The 21,720-nt window shown below is 38.2% G+C and overlaps 2 protein-coding genes across 6 annotated transcripts in view; one reads left to right on the top strand and one right to left on the bottom strand.

Annotated features, from left to right (window-relative positions):
* Positions 1 to 14,566, bottom strand: part of Ccpg1 (cell cycle progression 1) — a 41,971-nt gene extending 27,405 nt beyond the window's left edge. For all 5 annotated transcript variants that reach the window (XM_078049585.1, XM_078049586.1, XM_040275525.2 and 2 more), the window contains exon 1: positions 14,410 to 14,566. Coding sequence is in view for 3 of the 5 variants with exons in the window: in XM_040275525.2 (XP_040131459.2) it covers positions 14,410 to 14,496 (87 nt within the window). In the remaining 2 variants the exon portion in view is untranslated. The remainder of the gene's footprint in view (positions 1 to 14,409) is intronic.
* Positions 14,549 to 19,039, top strand: Pierce2 (piercer of microtubule wall 2). The gene is made up of 2 exons (XM_013358980.4): positions 14,549 to 14,961; positions 18,347 to 19,039. Exons 1-2 carry the CDS (start codon positions 14,944 to 14,946, stop codon positions 18,692 to 18,694), a joined length of 366 nt encoding a protein of 121 aa, XP_013214434.1. The 5' UTR covers positions 14,549 to 14,943; the 3' UTR covers positions 18,695 to 19,039.
* The last annotated feature ends 2,681 nt before the right edge of the window (positions 19,040 to 21,720 follow it).

The raw sequence follows: 21,720 nt of genomic DNA, 5'->3' as shown, positions 1-21,720 counted from the left end.
CTGGCAATGACCTAAAATCAAGTTCTAGATCAGCATACACTGGTCACTTTACCTAGTTTCTTCTCCACTTTCTATCTGAGGTTCCTTTAAACTGCGAAATGCATCTCAACTTGCTCTACACATCTAAATCATATGCTTCTGTTACTGCACATATACTGTGAAGATATTAGATCCAAGCTGATGGCTGCAATGCTACTAGAACTCTAGATAATACCGAACTAGTGCTCAAATAAGAACAGGCAAAAAATAAAGATCTGAATCATCTATTCATTCTGGAAACTCTTATAAATTAATATTTTTTAAAAGGAGATACAAAGAGGCTAGTCACTAAACATAAAAAATGTGCATGTTTTCAGATAAATTATTCAAAATTTGAACATTAAAAATAATCATGTGACTTTTTATGCTATGTTAGAGATTTCTGAGAAGTTCACATGAAGTCATCTGTTTTAATTTCTATTTAATTGGTTAGATCAGGTCATCTATAACACTACAAAATTTCTATAAACTTACAGAAAAGTCTTAGAGTAAAATAAAGTCTTTCTATCCAACAAAGATTATCCAAAAGGCTACAGCATGAAGACCTCAAGGAATATTAACCAATGTTATATGTTTAACCTTATCCCGGTATTCTTTGTTAAACTGTGTAAATTTCTCATTGAAGCAGTTTTCACGAGTTTTAAAAAAAAACTTTTAATACATATCACTATTTGTATTGTGTTTTATAATAATTTGAAAAGCATACATTGACATATGTGAGTACACAAAGATTGGGCAATTAAATTTGCAGTGGGAAAAGAGGGTTTATATATAATCAAAGGTTTTATAAATGAACCTGCAAACTAGACAGTATATTTTTCAAACTAAATTAACAGCTGCCAAATTTTAGAAATTGAGATATTACATAAAAATAAAGATATCCAGCTTCTTGTTTAAAAAAAAAAATCAGATCTGATAGTAATTTCCAGGTTTCTTTCTTCCCAAGCAAGAAAGGGAAAATATTAGAGTTGGAGTTGTGGCTCAGTGGTAGAGTGCTTGCCTAGCATGTGTGAGGCACTAGGTTCAATTCTCAGCATCACATAGAAATTAATGAACAAAATAAAGGTCCATCAATGTCTAAAAAAAATTTTTTTAAAGGGAAAAAGCATTATATAGCAAGAACAGAAGCTGAAATTTTTAGTCTAAGAAAATTCTAAAAAAAGGCAATTAATCTAACATGAGTGGAGTGAAAAAAGATCAAATTTGAATTCTGAGAGTATATTATAAGATGGAGAAGGAAGCAACTAAAGGGCCCTAAACCTGTAGGATGCAAACAATGTAATATTCCATGAAAAAGATAACTACTAAACTTAATAAATACCAATGAAGACAGGGCAAATGGCGGGGAACATTTTAGAGAGATTTGAAAAGACATGGAAGACTTTTTTAAAGGACTAAATAGCCAATCATAAAAAGGGAAAGTACAGGGTAATTCCCAGGTTTCCGGTTTCAGTGACTGGACAACTGAAAAACACATTCCACATGAAACAAGTAAGTGGAGTTCTGTGAACAAGAAAATCGACTGAAGCCCAAAAAACATTCTTTACCACATGAAAGCTTCTTTCTTTCCTTTGCCTTCCCCACCTTCTAAAACTTCTGTTAATAGTTCACACTCTCACTGTTGCTACATCCCACCTCCATAGACTTACTTGAACTTTATTTTCTTAATGCCCCTTCAAACTTCCAGATTACTCATCAGAGATATTTAAATATGCATAAATCTCCTATTCCCTAGGTAATTTCAATTTAAACAGTTCTTGTAAACAGGTAAGCCCTAGCTTTTTATTTCCAATAAAAAGCATCTTGTATTAACTAGAGATGAAATAAAGACATTTCAAAACAAAGTATTAATGTGTATTAATACATTGCCTAACTGTGGATATTTATCAAACTTGAATGTCTAAAATCAATCTTTAATACAATCCCAATTTAAGTCTTTGTTTACTTCCATAGGGGGGAGTATATGTATGCCCAAACTAATTCAAAAGAGAGACATGGCATACACCATTTTGATAGTATGGGCAAGCAAAGTGACAGGCCTACTAAAGAACCCTCTTAATTTAGTTGTTCTCAAAAACAGTTGAAATCCATGTAAATTGGAAAATGCCTGTAATCCCAGCTACTTGGGAGGCTGAGACAAAAGAATCCCAAATTCAAGGCCAGCCTGGGCAACAAACAGAGACCCTATCTCAAAGAACAAAAAGCTCTGGAAACGTAATTCAATGATACCTCACCCCTAAAACTGGTTACTTTCTAAGGCCAACTCTAGACACACTGACTATGAAATATTCTTGTAGTGTTTGAACCTTGCCAGATATGTTCCTAAAATAATCATCTCATTATGCCATTCCTTTAAAATTTCCATATTGTCTTCAGAATATGACCCAAAGGCCTTAAATATCTTTAATCTCTATCAGTTCATCCTCTTTCAAATTATTCTTTTCCTCCAACCTTTTAAATTCCTTTAAAAGGCTCAAGCTGGGGGTGTAGCTTGGTGGTATTATGTTTAGCATGCAAGTGGCCCTGGAATTAATCCCCCACACCAAAAAATTAAAAAATAAAACATTATGCTTTCTCTTTACTCTAGGGATTTACAAATTGTGATCAGTGGTCTATCCCCTTACTGCAACACAAACTCTTAAACTCATCTCAGCTAATGCTTCCTTTGTACCATTCCTTGACCCTATTCTCAAAGACTCTAATATTTTCCCTAATCTGGAACTTAAATTAGAATCCTGTGCTATAATTGTTTATTTGCCCACCTGTTAAGTAAGCATTTCTGGATGATGATGAGGTCATTGACACAAGTCCAAATTGTTCTTTAAGGATCTTAAAATTCTGGAGAAACCCATGAGGTTTCTCTCGGCTTATTCTGACCATAGATAGGTAAATGCATAAATTCTTCTCATTTTACTAGGTTTACTAGTAATAACTTAGAAATTATCAGAGTTTATAGAAAATTTACAAAGGAATCATATAGTTACAAAGCTAAGGATATTTTGGAAAGACAATAAACTTGAAAACTTGGCTAAACCCAGGTTTCCTTTTATTCCTTACGTTAGTCTGTAACTAAATCAGTTATATGTTCCCAATTGCTTTATAATCCATTTGTATATTGCTCAGGCCTTTCAAATACATCTACAAAACAGAAATCATTTTCCTGTTTCTGGTATCTCAGAAAATAGCATTAGCCAAGCTAGGTACAGTGACAAAGGTCTATCATCCCAGCTACTTGGGAAGCTGAGGTAAGATTGCAAGTTTAAGGCCAGCTTTGGCAATCTGGCTGAATCTTGCATCAAAACAAATTTTTAAAAAAGGGTTTGGGATGCAGCTCAGTGGAAGAGTACTTACCAAGCATGCATGATGCCCTGTGTTCAATATCAAACATCTCAAGAAAAAAAAAATTAGGTGACAGTGGTCAGAATTTCTAATAAGCCAGGCATGGTGCTGCACAACAATAATCCCAGAAGCTCAAGAGGATGAGGCAGTAGGATCATAGATTCAAAGCCAGCCTCAGCAACTTAGTAAGACTGTATTTTGAAACCTGTCTCAAAATAAAAAATAAAAAGGACTGGGGATGTGGCTCAGTGGGTAAGTGCCCTTGGGTTCAAGCCCTGGTACAAAAAAAAAAAAAGAAACTTGTCAGAATAAGACAGCAATAATATTAATTATACCTCATTAAGTACAACCGGTTTCAATTACCTGATGGTGTACCTCATCATTCTTGAGTAGCTACATTTTACTATGGAAAGGTAAATTTTCCATTTCCAGATCTTCTAGAATTAAAGATGATGGAGAAGAATGAGGGCATTATTATACCATGCATCTACAATTCCAAAGTAAAGCAAACAATAAGCTGTAAGGGCAAAAAAAAGTGCTGCTATACTGTCAATGTCATCTAAGATAGACAGTCTGGATAGCTTTCACAAATCTTTTTCTACAATGTTTTTCAAAGGTTCCAGATCTTTCATCTACCAAAAGGATATGAAAATACCTGCTTTAAAAGAAATTTTACCTGAGAGAGAAGAAGACAGGATCATAACTAACGAAAACTTTAAAATGTCCTTTATAATCAACTTTTTCCAATAGTAACCTTAGAGAAATATTTTAAATAAGCCTATCCTGGCTGGGGATGTGGCTCAAGCAGTAGTGAGCTCGCCTGGCATGCGTGCGGCCTGGGTTCGATCCTCAGCACCACATACAAAGATGTTGTGTCCGCCGAAAACTAAAAAATAAATAATATATCTATAGCTCTCTCTCTCTCTCTCTCTCTCTCAAAAAAATAAATAAATAAATAAGCCTATCCTGAACTGAAACATTTAATATTATAGTCATTCATTCAACAAACACTGAGTACTTTACACTGTGCCATGAACTATTCCAAGCGCTAAGAATAAGGACTCAAAAGAAAAAAAAAAATTAAGTCCTCCCTGAAGGGAAGCATACTTTCTAGAAGACAAAAGTAAGCCAGTTGATGAAGGGGAAGGTGCATGAATTGGAATTTTAAAATAGAGTAGCTAGGAAAGATCTCTGGTATTATTACAAATGAGCACCACCTCAATCCCATTTTATTACTGTTGCTTGTTTGTGTTTTGGTGGTACTGGGGACTGAACCCAGGGCCTCACACATGCTAAGCAGGTGGTCTACCACTCCTCAGCTCTAAGAAAATTTCAAAATTAAATTATGTCAATGGGGAGCAACCCCAGAGTCTTCCAGTAGATTCAGAAAAGCCCTTTCATTCTATGAAAGACATACAGGAAGAAAGGATAAATGATAACTTTCAACATTCTAGATAAAACATGATTAGATAAAACAGGAGTAATGGTTCACACCTGTAATCCCAGTAACCCAGGAGGCTGAGGCAGAAGGATCACAAGTTCAAGGCCTGTCTCAACAATTTAGCAAAGCCCTAAAACAATGTTTTTTTAAGTATGGGGATATTAGTTAAGTGGTAGCACCCTTGGGTTCCATCTCCAGTTCAGGGGTCTGGGAGGTAAACAGAAAGATTTCAACACTGGAAGGACGACACAATGATGGCTCTAGGTATAGATATATTCATAGGTTAGAAGGAGAAATAATTGAAAAAGTTCAAGTTTTTTAAACCTGAATCCATGTCATCTGGTAGAAATGAACAGAAATTAGCCTAATGATATCTTACACAACTTTTTTCCTTAGGTTACTTCTCTAATTAATACTACATTCAAAATTTTGATTAAGAGCTACAATTTTATTTTTTTAATATCTTTATAACAGCCTAAGTGTTTTAACTGTACTAGTCAGAAAACACCATACAATATTTATCTATAATCTAATAGCATTTATTTTATCTACAGTAGAGAACATGTAAGCATTTATTCACTAAAAGAATCAGAAATAATAATGAACTTAAGGATCAGAAATAACCCCATCCCTAAACTTGCATCTCTTAAATTTCACATAATTATGAACAGTTCTTATTTAGTTTTAAGAAGTACTCAAGATCATTGAAATCAAACATAATCACTATGATGGCAAAACAGAAAAACTTAAGTAATCCGCTATTATCTAACAATCTCACCCATAGCTAGTCTGCCACTCTTTTGCTTCCTCATAAACTCCAGCAACAAAGAAGAAAAATTTGATGATGGTTAATGACACAATACCCCAGTGTCCTAACCCATTACTGGACTCCTCAGCTTCATAATGACCTCTTACCAAAGCCTAACAGAAGGAATTAGGGAACAAGATGACAGTCGCCAGCTGGAGCTGGCCTCTGTATCACTTCACCTTGCTTTCAGCAATCAAAGATGGCTACCCTTCTAGATGAAATACTAAATACAATATCAATGTAACATTGAAGATAGTAAAGTCTAGTTCAGTTCAATGACATTTTACCAACTTCAATTGTGTTGCAAAGAAGAGAACCTCCATGAAAGTATCAAAAGTTTAACCCCAACCTAAACTTTGCTTCCTTGTGATACTACCAATCTACATTAACAGTCACCAAGAAAAACAACCTTGCAGGGTGTGGTGGTACATGCCTGTAATTCCAGCAACTTGATACTGTTCTAAACTTTTTTTTTTTTTGGATTGAACCCAGAGGCAATTAACCAATTAGCTGCATCCCCAGCCCTTTTATTTTTTATTTTGAGAAAGGGTCTTACTAAGTTGCTGAGGCTGGCCTCAAATTTACAATCTTCCTGTCTCAGACTCTCAAATTCCATGGGATTACAGATGTGTACCATACTGTACCTGGCTAAACCTTTCTTTTTGAAACAAGGTTTGCTATGTTGCCCAGGCTGGTATTGAACTCCTGGGCTCAAGTGATTCTCCTGTTTCAACTTCCCAAGTAGATGGGAATACAGGTGTACACTACCTCACCTACCAAAATTATTTTAATTATTACCCTTTATAGCTCAAAAAAGACTTTGGAAATTAAGCAATACAAAATCAGTACAAAGAAAGAGTAAAACATTCAGATAAATTGGGTGTGGAGATACACAGGCCTGTAATCCTAGCTACTGAGAGGCTGAGGCAAGAGAATCCCAAGTATGTGGCCATTTTAGGTAACTCCATAAGACCATGACTCAAAAAGAGTTGAGGATGTAGTTAAATGGTAGAGTATTTGCCTAGCTTATGTGAAGACCTGGATTCAATTCCCAGGACCAGTTATTAAAAAATGAAAATAGGTTTTTAAAAAATGAAAATAGGTTTTTAAAAAAGCATGGCCAGGGCTGGGATTGTGGCTCAGAGGTAGAGCGCTCCCCTAGCACAGGTGGGACCCAGGTTTGATCCTTTATTTATAAAAAATAAAGGCATTGTGCTATGACCATCTATACCAAAAAAAAAAAAAAAAACATAACCAAAGGAAAAGGAAAAGTCTTTCTTAATAGTGAGAACAGTTTACATTTTACAACAAATTTTATTTAAATGCACCTGAGATACATACTTCCAAAGATTTTATGAGCAGTTGGACCAACAAGTTTTATCCTTACTTTTTCTATAGTTATGTTTTAGAACTTCCGGGGGAGCGCTTTACAACATGAATAGGATTATATTAGATCATAAAGGTAGAACCATGATTAAATACTGATGGCTTTATAAAGAAGAAAGAGCAGAACATGACACATACTTATGCTTCCTTGCCTTTTGTCACTTGATGTCCTGTGCCACCTTGGGACTCTGACAGCAATAAGCCCATCACCTGATTTGGGTGGGAGGAGGGTAGAGGAGGCTGGAACTTCCAGAACTTTTGAGCAATAAACTTCTTTATAAAGTTAATTTAGTCTCTGGTATTTTGTTATAATAACACCAACAGCCTCATGTATTGCTCTGAAGGAAGAAAGGGTCTTTAGTCCTATTCGTGAGAGCAGAGAGAAATTTCCACTCTATAGGTTTCTTTTATCCAGACTGATCTTAAGTGAAAGGCCCTTTAAGTCCCCTATAATATCAAACATTTTTCAGCCCCATATGCTGGCAATTCATATGGTGTTTCAGGCGCAGTGGTGCACACCTGTATTCCCAGTGGCTCCAGAGGCTGAAGAAGATTATGAGTTCAAAGCCAGCCTCAGGAAAGCAAGGCGGATGTTAAGCAAATCAGTGAGACTCTGTCACTAAATAAAATACAAAAGAGGGCTGGGGATGTGGCTCAGTAATTGAGTGCCTCAGAGTTTAATCCCTGATAACACTCACAAAAAAACTTGCTAGATCCCCACCCCTACCAATGTATTCTTGCTGAGAATTCATTGCCAAGTAGGAATGACTCATCGAAATTTCCTTGCCAGTGTACCCCATGTTGCTTAGAGGAAGGACTTGTGGAAATGGACTTGCCTTGGACATTTGCTGTGACATTGCATGTATGTTTGAGAAAGTTGACCCTGCTCAAGGACCAGGGTGGATCCGGGTTTAGGGAGGATCCTACTGGATTAGGGCAGATCCAGGTTTAGGGTGTATCCTGCTGGGAATAGGGCGTATCCTGCTGCCTCAGGCATGCCTGATCCTTGAGTTCCTGTGGGATTCAGAAAGTATTTGGGATTCAAAGCCTGGTGGAGTACGTGGATTTCCCCAGAACGTGCTTGTAGAGGGCCGGTGTGAGTTCGGGAATAAAGAATTGCTGTTTGAATCTACAAAGCTGTAGGGAATAAAGAATTGCTGTTTGAATCTACAAAGCTGTAAGTGGCTCGTGATCTTGTGCCCAGCCAGACTGCGGCATATTCTTCCACTGAGCTATACCACCCAGCGCCTATTTTTTTTTTTTAATTTTAAAACAAGATTTCACCAAGTAGCCCAGGCAGTCATCGAATTTATAGTCCTCCTGCCTCACCCTCCTGAATAACTGGGATTACAGGCATGTGATACCACGCCCAGCTCTTAAATGGATCTTTTAACTATTACAAGCAGATAATTCTTATAGCAAGTTTTTACCAGTGAGAGTCCAAATTAAATTGGTTTCCAAACAGCTCCAAGAGACAAAAGATTTGATCAGAAATTCTGAATATGGAATTCATAATTTCACAATTTTTTATATGGAGTAATTTTTTTTAAAGCAGTATCAGGGTTAAAACTCAGGGCCTTGCAAGGCAACCATTCTACCACTGACAGTGCCCACCAAATTCGTTTTTTAATTTCATTTTTGAGATAGGGTCTTGTAAATGGTCCAGACTGGATTCTAACCTGCAATCCATCTGCCTCAGCCTCCCAAGAAGCTGGGATTATGGAGGTATACCACTACTCTTGGTTCAATATATTAAAAATATAGAGGTACTTACCCACACAAAAAATTAAAGGATATTTTCAATTAAAAAAAAACATAAAATTATATGTGCAATGTCTGCTAAATTTTCAGCATTCATTTATTACCTTTCTGAAACAGGGACATTTTTTTTAAATGAAAAGACAAGCCATTTTTAAGCATAGGGAATGACAAACACAAATCCTTAAAGAAATTTAATAGGTTACCTTAAAATCTTTACTATCTGGGCTTTTGATGAGTTCAGTCCTCAGAGTGGCAATTATAGCATCAAGAAGTAGATCCTATGGCTATCCTGCCTCTTATATTCATGATCAAAGTGGAAATAACCCACCCATTAAGCAGGCTCTCCCAGTTCTCATAAAGTAGAAAAACCCTAAAGTTTATTACTAAATATAGGTACCTGAAAAAAACCTAAAAAAGGGGGAATAATTTCATTTTATCCATGCCCAGAAAGAGGAAGTAATACTGTTAACAAACAGCAAAGTAACCTTTTGATCTAAAAAATAAATTCTGCAAGAGAAGTGAGTCAATACACAATTTCTTCACACATTTCCTTCTTTGATGTAAGGTAATTGGGAAACAAAAGTAATTACTGCCACATCTGAAGATAAAAGTTTCCCTTTTTGTCTTAATTTAAAAGAAGCCACATCTTTAATTAATAGATTGAAATAAAGTAAGTAAACAATAATGAATCCAAAACACGGAAGAAAAAATAACTGCCAGTATAGTATTCTTTTCAAAGGATATTCTCATTGTGAGAAAAATCTTGATTTTCCCGTGTTGTTATATCTTAATTTTATAAAAGTCTGGAAGGGCTAAAAGATATGTAAGACACACAAATCTACAGTCTGTCCTCACTTGGGTACTACTGTAAGCCATGGGTGCTCTTTTTCCTTTGTATAGAGAAATAAATTTTAAAAATAATGGACCCTGGTTGGGTTTTGCTATTCTCAAACTTTCATTTTTCTACTGGATAAAAGTATAGATCTGGGGTTGTGGCTCAGTGGTAGAATGCTCACCTAGCATGCATGAAGCACTGGGTTCAATCCTCAGCACCTTTATTTTTAAAGGTATTGTATCCACCTACAACTAAAAAAAAATAATTATTAGAAAAAAAGGGGCTGGGGATGTGGCTCAAGCGGTAGCGCGCTCGCCTGGCATGCGTGCGGCCCGGGTTCGATCCTCAGCACCACATACCAACAAAGATGTTGTGTCCGTCGAGAACTAAAAAATAAATATTAAAAATTCTCTCTCTCTCTCTCTCCTCTCTCACTCTCTCTTAAAAAAAATAACTTTAAAAAAAAAAAGATGGATTTCTCACTTAAAAAAATTACCAACCCATGATACAATATATATTTGTCTTTTATTTTCATTTACCTCTATGTACTCTGATAAACTCCTTATAATGTATTCCTAAATTACTAAGACTTTTCATTTGAATGCTGTTTGTCAACAAAACTTGAAGTTGATCTCCATAGTCAGATGCTATAACAGCCAGGGCTGACTTCTCCAGAAGGAGATGGCTAAACTTTACTGCTTATGTAAGCAATGTTATCTCTCAGAGGACCTGGGATTTCATACTTAATGTAGTCTCATTTCTTATAAAATCAATTTAATGTCTCATTTTAGAACATTTTAGAAAGAGTAGCCACTTCCTGTTAAAATAGGGCTCCAACACTCTTTTAGATGTGAGATTAAAACAAAAATTTAAAAACCCAACCACAGAAACACACTACTGTTTCAAGGCCTTTAATGCAGCAGAGTGCAAAGTCACAGTCAGAAGAGGAGCCAGGTTTCCTTCAACCTAGAAAATGCCACCAAGCTCACTAAGAAATCAAATGAAGCTCCATTTGACTTTAATGAAACTTCATCAAGAAGCATTTATCACATCAAGTCATTACACTTCAAGTGTATAATACACTTTATGTAAATGTCACTTATGCAGGCCAATAATACTGTCATTTACAAATCATGTCTGATTTGATCTTCAGAAAAAAGAAGGCAACTGGTTACTATTATTGTATTATTGCAATTTATAAATGGAAATAGATACCCCTAAATTAAATTACTTGCCCAACATCATAAAACATCCTGATTCCCAATCCAATGCCCCTTTTATTCTTCATTAAGCTGGCAATATGAAGTAGAAAATCTTGAAAGGATAGTGATTTATAGACATTATTCAAGAAAAATTAGATTTTTGGCTTCATGTGATTAAAGAGGAAAATCTTTAATTCACACTACTTATTTTCCAATACTTCTTCAAAAAATCTTAAAGCCTCTTTTACAGCTTATCATACGTTAAATTCCCTTTTTAAAAAAATCCCTTTGTTAGATGCAATCCTTTGCACATTGTGGGGCTAAATTTCATCTTAGAACTCAAGTTGAGAGATGATTTACTCAATTTTTTTCTGGTGTTAGACACTGAAAAAGACCTTCGAAACCAACTTATATTTTTAGATGTTTAAATCTCATCAAATTTGCAGAACTGTCAGGAAGGAAATCCTTCAAAATACAGTAGTTATCACTTAGATTATGGCAACTTCCTTACCTTAACCACACAAACACAAAAATAACCCAGCCTCTAGTGGTTCTGCATTGTTAGATGAATCTGCATTTTGTTTTAATTGGCTTAATTGGCTTTGTTGCTGCATTTTGTTTTAATTGAATTTAATTGGCTTTGTTGCTGTGTCTGTTCTTAAAATTTTCAGAAACTACTATTTTTTTTTAATGTTTCTGGCAGTTCATACTCAGACCTCATTTTTTAAAATCTTTAATTTAGATAGGAATACAATTACACCTATTCAAAAATCAGACATGTTAATGTATTATGAATACTTCTTATGCTTTGTTAAGAGGATCCAAATCCTAACAACATAATAAACCAACACAGTACACAAAATATACAAAATTAAAATGTAGAAAATATAGAACAGAAATTTAAAGAAGGAACATTCCAAATAAGGCAACCTAAAAAAATAAAATATGAATACTATTGCCTGAAAAATAACAATAGATATTTTATTAAGAATTAATGGCATTAGCCAATATTGGTGCATGCCTGTAATCCCAGCAATTTAGGAAGTTTGAGGGAAGAGGATCATGAGTTCAAACTCAGCCTCAGCAACTTATAGAGACCCTATGTAACTCAGTGAGACCCATTCTTTAAAAAAGAGCTGGAGATGTGGTTTGGTGGGTAAGCGCCCCTGCATTCAATCCCTGGTACCAAAACAAAACAAAACAAAAAAAAATTAATGGCATTGAGGCATTAAGAATTAACTTGGCAGGCTGAGGTTGTGGCGCAGCAGTAGAGTGTTCACCTAGCACCTATGAGACACCAGGTTCAATTCTGGGCACCACATAAAAAATAAATAAGTAAATAAATAAAAAGGTATTGTGTCCAGCTACAACTTAAAAAAAAACACCAACTAATTAATTTGGCATTGAGGTAAATAATTTTTTAAAGTGACTGATAATAGCAAAAATGCATACAGTATTCCTTTGGAAGAACAATGTGGTCTTTCTGTCACAAAACAAATGTGAACTAAATAATTATGCTACTTACCTATCCATACCCAAAGTAACAGTAACAGAAAATAAAATAAAAATAAATGCAAAATATCAGACATATAAAATATAGTACTCAAAGTGATTCCATGTTAATAAGATTAAAATACCTGGTTATAGTAATGCTTAAAAATAATAAACAAATTCTGCTACTTTCAGATCTTTCCAGTAGGTCTAATCTTTCTTCACCTGATGGATTTATAGGCATTGTCCAGACTTAACTCATGAAAGGCTAAGTACTTTTATCTTTGATCTTACTGTACAAGGTGGAAAAAAAATGGTAAGTACAAATGCTAAGAATTATTATCATCTACATTTTTTATTCCTTCCAGTGCAACTAATTCATTTATTTTCCCTTCTTCTCTCCAAAATAATTTACTTTTAAATTCATACAGTCGGTAGATTCAGCAACAGGGACTGTTTTTGTGTTGTAACTACTTTTTAAAGTAATGTTTGATTAATCCATATAAATGAAATGAAACTGCTGCATTCCTTTTCTTTCTATAGAAAATTTGAAAAATACAGCAAAGGGGGCTGGGAATGTGGTTCGCGGGGTAACGCGCTCCCCTGGCATGCGTGGGGCGCTGGGTTCGTTCCTCAGCACCACATACAAATAAAATAAAGATGTTGTGTCTGCGGAAAACTGAAAAATAAATATTAAAAAATACTGCAAAGGGGCTGGGGATGTGGCTCAAGCGGTAGCGCGCTCGCCTAGCATGCGTGCGGCCCGGGTTCGATCCTCAGCAGCACCACATACCAACAAAGATGTTGTGTCCGCCGAGAACTAAGAAAAAATAAATAAATGTTAAAAATTCTCTCTCTCTCTCTCTCTCTCTCTCTCTCTCTCTGTCCCCCTCTCTCTCACTCACTTTAAAAAAAAAAATACTGCAAAGTAAAGAAAAATAATTCGTAGTTTCACGTTGAATATCTTTTGGCCTTATTTTTCAATAGAAATATAAGCACCTTCTTATTCTATATCTTGGTATTCAAAATTGTCTCTAATTACACTATCTTCCAACCTGTTTTTATTTTAAAATAAGTTTTCCCCAAAGCCTTTAAATATAGATTAGAATTTTTTTCCCAGGGCTAGGTATGAAACCCAAGGCCTCCTGCACACTAGAAAAGCATAAATAGTAATAGTAAATTAGTAATAGTAAGCCATTCACATTAGCTATGTATGACAAATAACCCTGGGAAATGAGGAGTCTAGTCAAACCTTAAGCCAAAGTATGATCTGCTAACGAGTGTGAGTCATCTCAAGCACTATTTAGTGGCAGATTACTCTCAAAATTCTCAATAAAGTAGTTATCTATTCCAGTTACAAGAAACCTCCATTCTGGCTTTAATAAAGCTAGAGGGGGATAGTGCAAATTTCACCACTCAACCAAATACTTTAATTGGCTGAGTTTGTTAAAATTGTCGTTCCCAATGGCAAAGAGTTGGGGTTCATTAAATACAGCCAAACATGTAACACACACAAGACGTCGCGTGGGACAGCTGCTTCTGAGGACAAGTCCTTTAGGAAGACTAGCTAAAGGAGGCCGGTGGAGAGAGAGAAAGGTAGGGAGGAGGAGGCTGGCGTTGGAGGAGAAATCTCAGCTGCATTGTTTTACCTTTACTCTTTCTATTCCTGGCATCACGGGGCTCAAACGTCATCAAAATAGAAAGACCCAAAAGGCAGGCAAAGTGACGCACACATGTTACCATATGGATTCCATCAGCCCGGACGAGAATCGCCCCAAGCCCTACCGGGTAAAGGGAGGGTCCGCTGGGGCATCAGCTCCCCCACCCCGGCAACACCTCAGGACTGCACGCTGGTTCAGAGGCTGCAGACCACTGGACCTGACGCCTCAGGGGCCAGCCCGGTCCCCGGGTGCTCTGGACTCGGGGCTCAAGGAGCTCGCCCGTGGGGACGCGCGCGCCAGGGGTCAAGTCCCCGCCCGAGCAGCCCCGCGCAGGAGTGAGACCTCCACTCTGCCCCCGCGAGACGCGGAGCTGAGGGTGTAAATCACGGCTACCGACAGTCCGCCCCGACTCCGCTCCCGGGGTCTAAACTCGCCCAAGACTGTACCTGACGCGGCAGCGCCACCTCCACCCGACGCAGCCGGCTGTCACGGTGGCGGCGGTCACCGCTTCGGGTGCCAGTGACGCCTCTCATAAAAACAACAACCTGCTAGGAGGCGTCCGCAGCCGGGAGGCGGCGGCTGGCGAGGTGCCCCAGCGCATGCCGGGACTTGTAGTCCACCCCGCGCCTCAGGCCCGGCGGCGGCAGAGAAGAGAACTACAACTCCCGAAGAGGAGTGCAGCCTGCCTTGAGGAGACCAAAGGAAGCTGGGGCAAACCACCGCGGATCCTCACAACATCCGGGCCCCGGCGCCCGCGGCCAGTTGCTATGGAGACAAGCTGCAACCACTCTTAAGGATTCGCGGTTTTGCCAGGCAATACAACTCCATGGATTAGGCAGATCGTTTTATACAAAGGGATCCAGCCAAGGATTCAGACTTTTTGCTGCTTTAATTGGGTGTAGTTTCCTGGGTAGTTGCCGGACTTCTTGCCTTTCCCCGCAGGAAAAGACTCCGTTTGCCGAAAAATTGAGGAAGATAGAATGACGGACTGCGACTGGGTGGGTTTGTGCAGAAGGCTAAAGTTTTTACATTTTCAAATGTAAAATGAGCGCTTAATTAAGTCATTGTTGATCTGAAGGTATAAATGATATTGGGGAATGGTACACACTGATACTCCAGGGCAAACTGGTGATAGTTTGAACAAGACTAACGTAGCTTAATTTTAATATCATGTTTATATACATTGTGTCTTTTCCAAAAAGGATATGAGGGGAAAGTACACTTTTAATCACTGTAAATGGTCAGTGGAAAGTAAGGTTTAAGCAATTTGGAGGACTTAATAAGACCTGGTCTCAAAATAAACTAAAAAGACTTGGAGGGCTGGGGCTGTAGCTCAGTGGCAGAGCGCTTGCCTCGCATGTGTTCCATCCCCAGCACCACATAAAAAATAAGTTAAAAGTATTCTGTTCATCTTCAACAACAACAACAAAAGGGTTGGGAATGTAGCTTATGAAAGAGGGCTTGCCTAGCATGCAAAAGACTTTGGGTTCAATCCCCAGTACTACAAAAAAAGGAAAAAAAAAGTTTGAAAAGGGCAAATGCCGAACAAGAAGAGCCACATTGAAGGCATGTGTGGTTAAGTAAAAACAACACATAATTTTGTTTCTGAATCTACAGATATTTGTGAATTATTGATATTGCCAGTTATTGGTGAGGAGTCCTGCTTTCCCACATGTTGAAGTTTGAACATTATAGATGCATGCTGAGGCAAGCATATAAAGCAGGGTTTATTTAAAAAGGGGTAACAGATTTCTCCCCGGAGGGAGAAGGGGGCCATAGCTGGTATCCTGTTACTCCAAGAAGTGAGGTGTTCTACACTTTTTTTTTTTAAGTCCTAGTCTTATCTTTCTCCTTCCTGCATCTGTCACTAGGCCCTGGAATGCTTGGTGGGATGGCCCGAAGGTAGGAAACAGGTGGGCTGAAGGGGGAAGGGCAGGTTGGAGAAGCCAAGGACACATTAACATCCCCTAGCTCCCTGTAGGGAGGGGCAATTCCTGGAACAGGTTACCCACATCACAGATTGGAACTGGGCGGGTTCTTGATAAGGGTGGAGATAGGTCTCTGAAGGAAGTAACATTTCCATCCCTTAGGGGATGACAGTCTCCAACTTCCCAGAATCACTCAAAATTGGCCTTCTTGATCTGACCTGACTCGATATACCTATCTATACTGACTGCCTGATTCTGGCTTCATTATTGTGGAGATCTAAGATTTCAGTCTAATTTACAGATTTTGTGGTGTTTGTTAAACCAACAAAGTTTATCAGCTAATTTGTCTTCTGTTTGAACTAGATTTGGTTTTCTTTCATATATCACTCTCTTCTGATACTATTGAGAAAGTAAAATGTTCATAATATGTATTTGCACTTTTTGTAAAAACAAAAGCATCTATTTCCTCTATTGTCTCATTTTTTTAAGAGAGAGAGAATTTTTAATATTTATTTTTTTAGTTTTCGGGGGACACAATATCTTTGTATTGGTGCTGAGGACCTGCACACATGCCAGGCGAGCACGCTACTGCTTGAGCCACATCCCTAGCCCCAAATTGTCTCATTTTTTTAAAGGTCCCTTATGAAAAAGGAGTACGTAGAAATGGAAGTGGGGGTAGAGGAATAGATTTGGTTTTCTGTATTACATGTTAAGCCAAACTGATCAGAATTTTAGAGCCAATGACAAAAAGGGTTATTTGATGAAAAAAAGTTCTCATGACTAAAGGCAATAGTATTTACTTTAAAAGAAAAAAAAAAAGCCCACAGATTATTTTGGGCAATCTGCCAAGGTGGCCAAAACAGTAAATTAGGACCAGGTGCAGTGACCAGGTATGTAATCCCAGCTGCTGGGGAAGCCAAGACAGGAAGCCAGCCAGGACAATTTAGCAAGACCCTATCTGAAAATTTAAAAAAAGGGCCACGGATGTAGCTCAGTGATAGAGCACTTGCTTGCTTCATGCATGAAGCCCTGAGATCAATACCCAGTGCCAAATGAAAAACAGGGAGAAAGAGACATTATTAAAGATAAAACATTTTTATACACATGCATCCATTTTTTTAAACATGTTGCTGCCTCCTTCCCTCAAATGACTAAATTTCAAATATGTTTACTATGTCCATGTCTGTGCCACACACTACATGGACTACTACAGCTCCTCTCCACATTTACACAAGGCTCAGAGAGAAACCAAAGCAATTTTATTAAAAATTACACCATACTTTCCTTAAAACCCTTAAAGAGTTTTCCATTGCTTTTATCTTATTTTTTTTTCTGGTACTTGAGATTGAACTCAGTCATGCTTTACCTCTGAGTTATATCCTCAAACCTTTTAAGATAGGATCTCACTAAATTGCTGAGGTTGGCCTCGAACTTTTGATTCCCCTGCCTCAGCCTCCTGAGTCCCTGCATTACAGCCATGCTCTATTGTGCCCTGCTCAAAAATAAATAAATAAATAAAAGAAGAAGAGAGAGAGAGAGAGAGAGAGAGAGAGAGAGAGAGAGAGAGAGAGAGGTGAACCCAGACCACTCTACCACTGAGATACATCCCCAATCCTTTTTTTTTCTTTTTTTTAAGACATGATCTAATTTGCTGAGGCTAACCTTGAATTTGAGATCCTCCTGCTGCATCCTCCCATATCACTGGGATTATAGGTATGCACCACCACAGCCTGCTCAAATTTTTACCATAATTACCAAGATCCTGCAAGATCTGGCTTCAGCCTCTTATATTATCTAAAAACATTTTCACCCTAATTTACTTGACTTTGGCCATGATTTTTGCTTCCATCTCTTTTCCTACCTTGCTTTCTACCTTTAGATTTAATAAAACTTCACCAGAACAGCCCTCCTTACCCCCAAAACTAGGTTAAAGCCCCCCAGTATATCTTCATATCTTGTATTTTTCTTCATAGCACTTATCCCAGTTTCCCAGTTGTGCTTATTCTGTTAGCTGTAATTCTTTGTTATGGCTATCCCCTAGAAAAATTGAGGTATACTCCCTCTTCAGCTATGACTATTATTATAAACTTTTCCTATAAATTAATTTTTCCCCCTCAGTACTGGGGATTGAACCCAGGGGCACTTTACCACTGAGCTATATTCTGGCCCTTTTTGGTTTTTTGAGACAGGATCTCACTAAATTGCACAGGCTGGCCTCCCTAATAGCTGAAATTATAGGCATGCACCACCATACCCAGCTTGTAATCGATTTTCATAGTGCTAGTATAACATGTTTATGAATATTTTGACAAGTTTCTCTGAACCAAATAAAGCTCATTTAGCAGGTAGTCTTCAATAATGAATAGCATTTCCCCCCCAAAAAAGGGGTATGAAAGGAATAAGTTTAATTCTATTTTTTAATAATTGAGAATGGTTTTATATATTTATCTTTTAGGATAAGAAAAGTACTTCAACTTCAAAGTCAGACACAGGAATGAAACCTGAACAACTGCTTCCTTGTGTGAACCCTGGCAATCCTGTGTTTTCCTGTATGTTGGACCCAAAGACACTCCGTACAGCTACTTCACTATCAAAACCTCAGATGATTATGTACAAAACCAGTTCAAATCATTATGGTGAATTTGTACCTTTGCCACAGTTTCTCCCCTGCAATTATACTCCAAGGGAGCAAGGATTTTCAAACCATATTAGAGCAACTGGACTTTATCAAAATAACAGTCTAAATACTGCACCTGATAGAAACAGAACCCTTGATTTTCCTAATTTTCAACATACTCTATGAAAATATATTCCTTTTGCAACAGGGATTTACTTGATGCTTTGACTATATCCCTTGTGGCTTTGAAACTTATATATGTTTTTTTTTTCTTTTTCCTAACCTTCTTCTCCCTGATCTTCTCTTTCCTAAACTTTTCCCTGATCTTATTGATCTCTTTTTCCTCAATCTTCTCCTCCCCATAGACTTTTCCCTGACCTTCTCCTTTCTGATCCCTCCTCAGTAATCTCATGTTCTCTGAATCACCCCTGTTCCTGCTGATGGGTAGAATCACAGCCTTTGGGACAGGAGTCCCCTGTGTTTCTCATTTGCTAGCAAAGCAATAAACCTTCTTTTTCCTTTTTCTCAAAATCTTGTCCTTGTTATTGGATTGGCATTGGGGACAAGGACCGAGCTTTCAGCAACACTTTTGACAATTTAAGAGAAAATGTGCCTTATTTTTTTTTTGTAGTTGTAGATGTGTAATGCCAGATTTGTGGGACCCCAATAGACCTCCAGAAGCTGAATCTGATGCAATCACATAAGAGTCTTTATTGCAAGCTCGAGCCTGGACTCACAACCGTTTTTGCAAGCTCGAGCCTGGACTCACAACTGTTTCCGATGCAGCAGTCCCCAGGAGCGAGTCCTGGCCCTTAGTTCAGTGAGGATTTGTAGGTTTTTAGGGGATACTCTATGCGTCACAACATCACACAGCAAATCATTTCATATCATGGGAAAATCAAACAACTACTCTTAACATAGCAAGTTCACTGGTGGGAACAATTTGGGTAAGGATGATTGGTGAGTTCAAGTGGTGGATACATTTGAAATGATTGGTTTAGGGGTTGCAAGAGTGTATATGCTAAACTGCAGGGTGACTTGGCTGGGGATGTGGCTCAAGCGATAGCACACTCGCCTGGCATGCATGTGGCCCAGATCCTCAGCACCACATACAAACAAGGATGTTGTGTCTGCCGAAAACTAAAAAAAAAAATAAATGTTAAAAAAAAATTCTCTCTCCCTCTTAAAAAAATTTTAGAAATAAAATAAAATAAATAATCTGCAGGGTGACCTAATCTTCTTACCAATCACCAGAAATTATTGGGAGGGTCACCTGGTGTTACCGCTGTTGACCGGTGACGAGTTCTTGCTCCCCGATGTTGAAGAATAACACCAAAGAAGCACACCGAGGCAAGGCCAGAGTAGAGATTAGAAATTTATTAAAGGACAGAAAAGACTTCTCCCGGAGGAAGAAGGGGACCCAGAAGGTGGAATCCGTGGAAGTGCAGTTGTCTCCCCTTTTTATAGTTCTTTCAGTGATGGAATGTAGGTTGGAAGGCCTGAGGGGTGGGACACAGGTGGGCCAAAGAAGTCCTCTGAGCAGGAAGGACTTTTGAGATGGGCTTATCACTTCTCTGGAATGGGCTATCTCCAAATCTGTTGGGGCTGTTGGTTAACACTTCTTTGAGGTGGACTTTGGCCTAGGGCCTTTTCAGGACTTCATTAACATTCCATGAGTCGTCCTGTATTTTCCCTGAGTCATTCCCAGCATGGCCTCCATTTTAGATTTCACTCGATTTTAGACCTGATTTACCTAACTACACTGACTACCTAACTTTAAATCTGGCTTCATTCCCCCCTCTAATTTGGGAACTCCTTACTGCTGTAAGGAAAGGGGGCGAAGAAAATCTTTCTGGCTTCTTCAGGCTGACAATAGGGGCGATGTTGGGGCAAGCAGTTTGGAGTCCCCTTTAAAAATATCGGGTCTATCGAGTGGTCCATGCTAAAAGTCCAATTGAGAAGTAATAGGCTGGAGGGCCATTCGAATGATGGGTGGTCTATAAGAGAAACAAGAATTCATTAGTAGGCTGGAGCCATATTGATGCAGCAATAAATGCCATAGCACAGGAATATGCCAATGAGTATAAAGACAGAGACTAACAATGTTTTCCACCAGGAAGTACCAAGAACCAGAAGCTAAGATATTGTTTCCATGACAAAGTTGCTGAGGACATGGCTTCTATCTGAGCATGTAAATCTTTAAGGATATTTGTCACATTGCCAGAAAGTCAGCGATGTAAACACAACACTTAACTTTTAGGGTTACAGTTATCCTTCCCTTAAGATATAGTTTAATAATTTAATATCATCTGATCTTGCAAAATCCTTTTACTAGTATGACTTCTGTGTCTAAGAGAAATCTTTAATTCTGTTACTTAGGGCTGGATAATCATACTAGCAAACACCAAGCCTACCTGTGTAGGTTAGGAATATCTGTGGGTCTTAAAACTAAAAACTACTCTGGCAGTTCCTTTTGATAGTTACCAGGCATTCCTACCTAAGAATCTCTTTTGCAGCCTTCAGTTTTCTTATTGTTGGAGGTTACATTTAACTATTATTATTTAAAATGTCCAGGAATAGCTATGTTTTGGCTTTGACTGTCTTTGCTAAGTGTTTAAGATGAAGCAAGTCAAACTGACTTTGTTCCCATCTATTGTTAAGAGTCAGCTGAGTCTCTGGGAGTCCTTGGGAACTTCACAGCAGCTTCTCAGTTCTGCTAGTGCCATTTGCGCTAGGATGGGTCCAGGCCTTGCTTGACCATGTGGCTTCCCTCGGAAGCATCAGGGATGTCTCCCTTCTCTGATGACCCTCCTCTTCACAGCAAATGCACTGATTGGCTTTCTGTCCTCCACTGGTCTCATTAATCTCCCTGATCAGGAGGTTATGTGGCCTAGAGTTGCAGAGCCCTTTGGAGAAGACCCTATCCCCTGATTCAGACTGACTCAGAGGGCAAGAGCCAAATATTGGTTTTCTTGGCCCCTTTCCTTACAGCAGTAAGGAGTTCCCAAATTAGAGGGGGGAATGAAGCCAGATTTAAAGTTAGGTAGTCAGTGTAGTTAGGTAAATCAGGTCTAAAATCGAGTGAAATCTAAAATGGAGGCCATGCTGGGAATGACTCAGGGAAAATACAGGACGACTCATGGAATGTTAATGAAGTCCTGAAAAGGCCCTAGGCCAAAGTCCACCTCAAAGAAGTGTTAACCAACAGCCCC

The sequence above is a fragment of the Ictidomys tridecemlineatus genome, chromosome 5, assembly GCF_052094955.1.
Source record: "Ictidomys tridecemlineatus isolate mIctTri1 chromosome 5, mIctTri1.hap1, whole genome shotgun sequence".
NCBI classification, from domain to species: domain Eukaryota; kingdom Metazoa; phylum Chordata; class Mammalia; order Rodentia; family Sciuridae; genus Ictidomys; species Ictidomys tridecemlineatus.
This window is presented reverse-complemented; position numbering and strand designations above follow the sequence as displayed.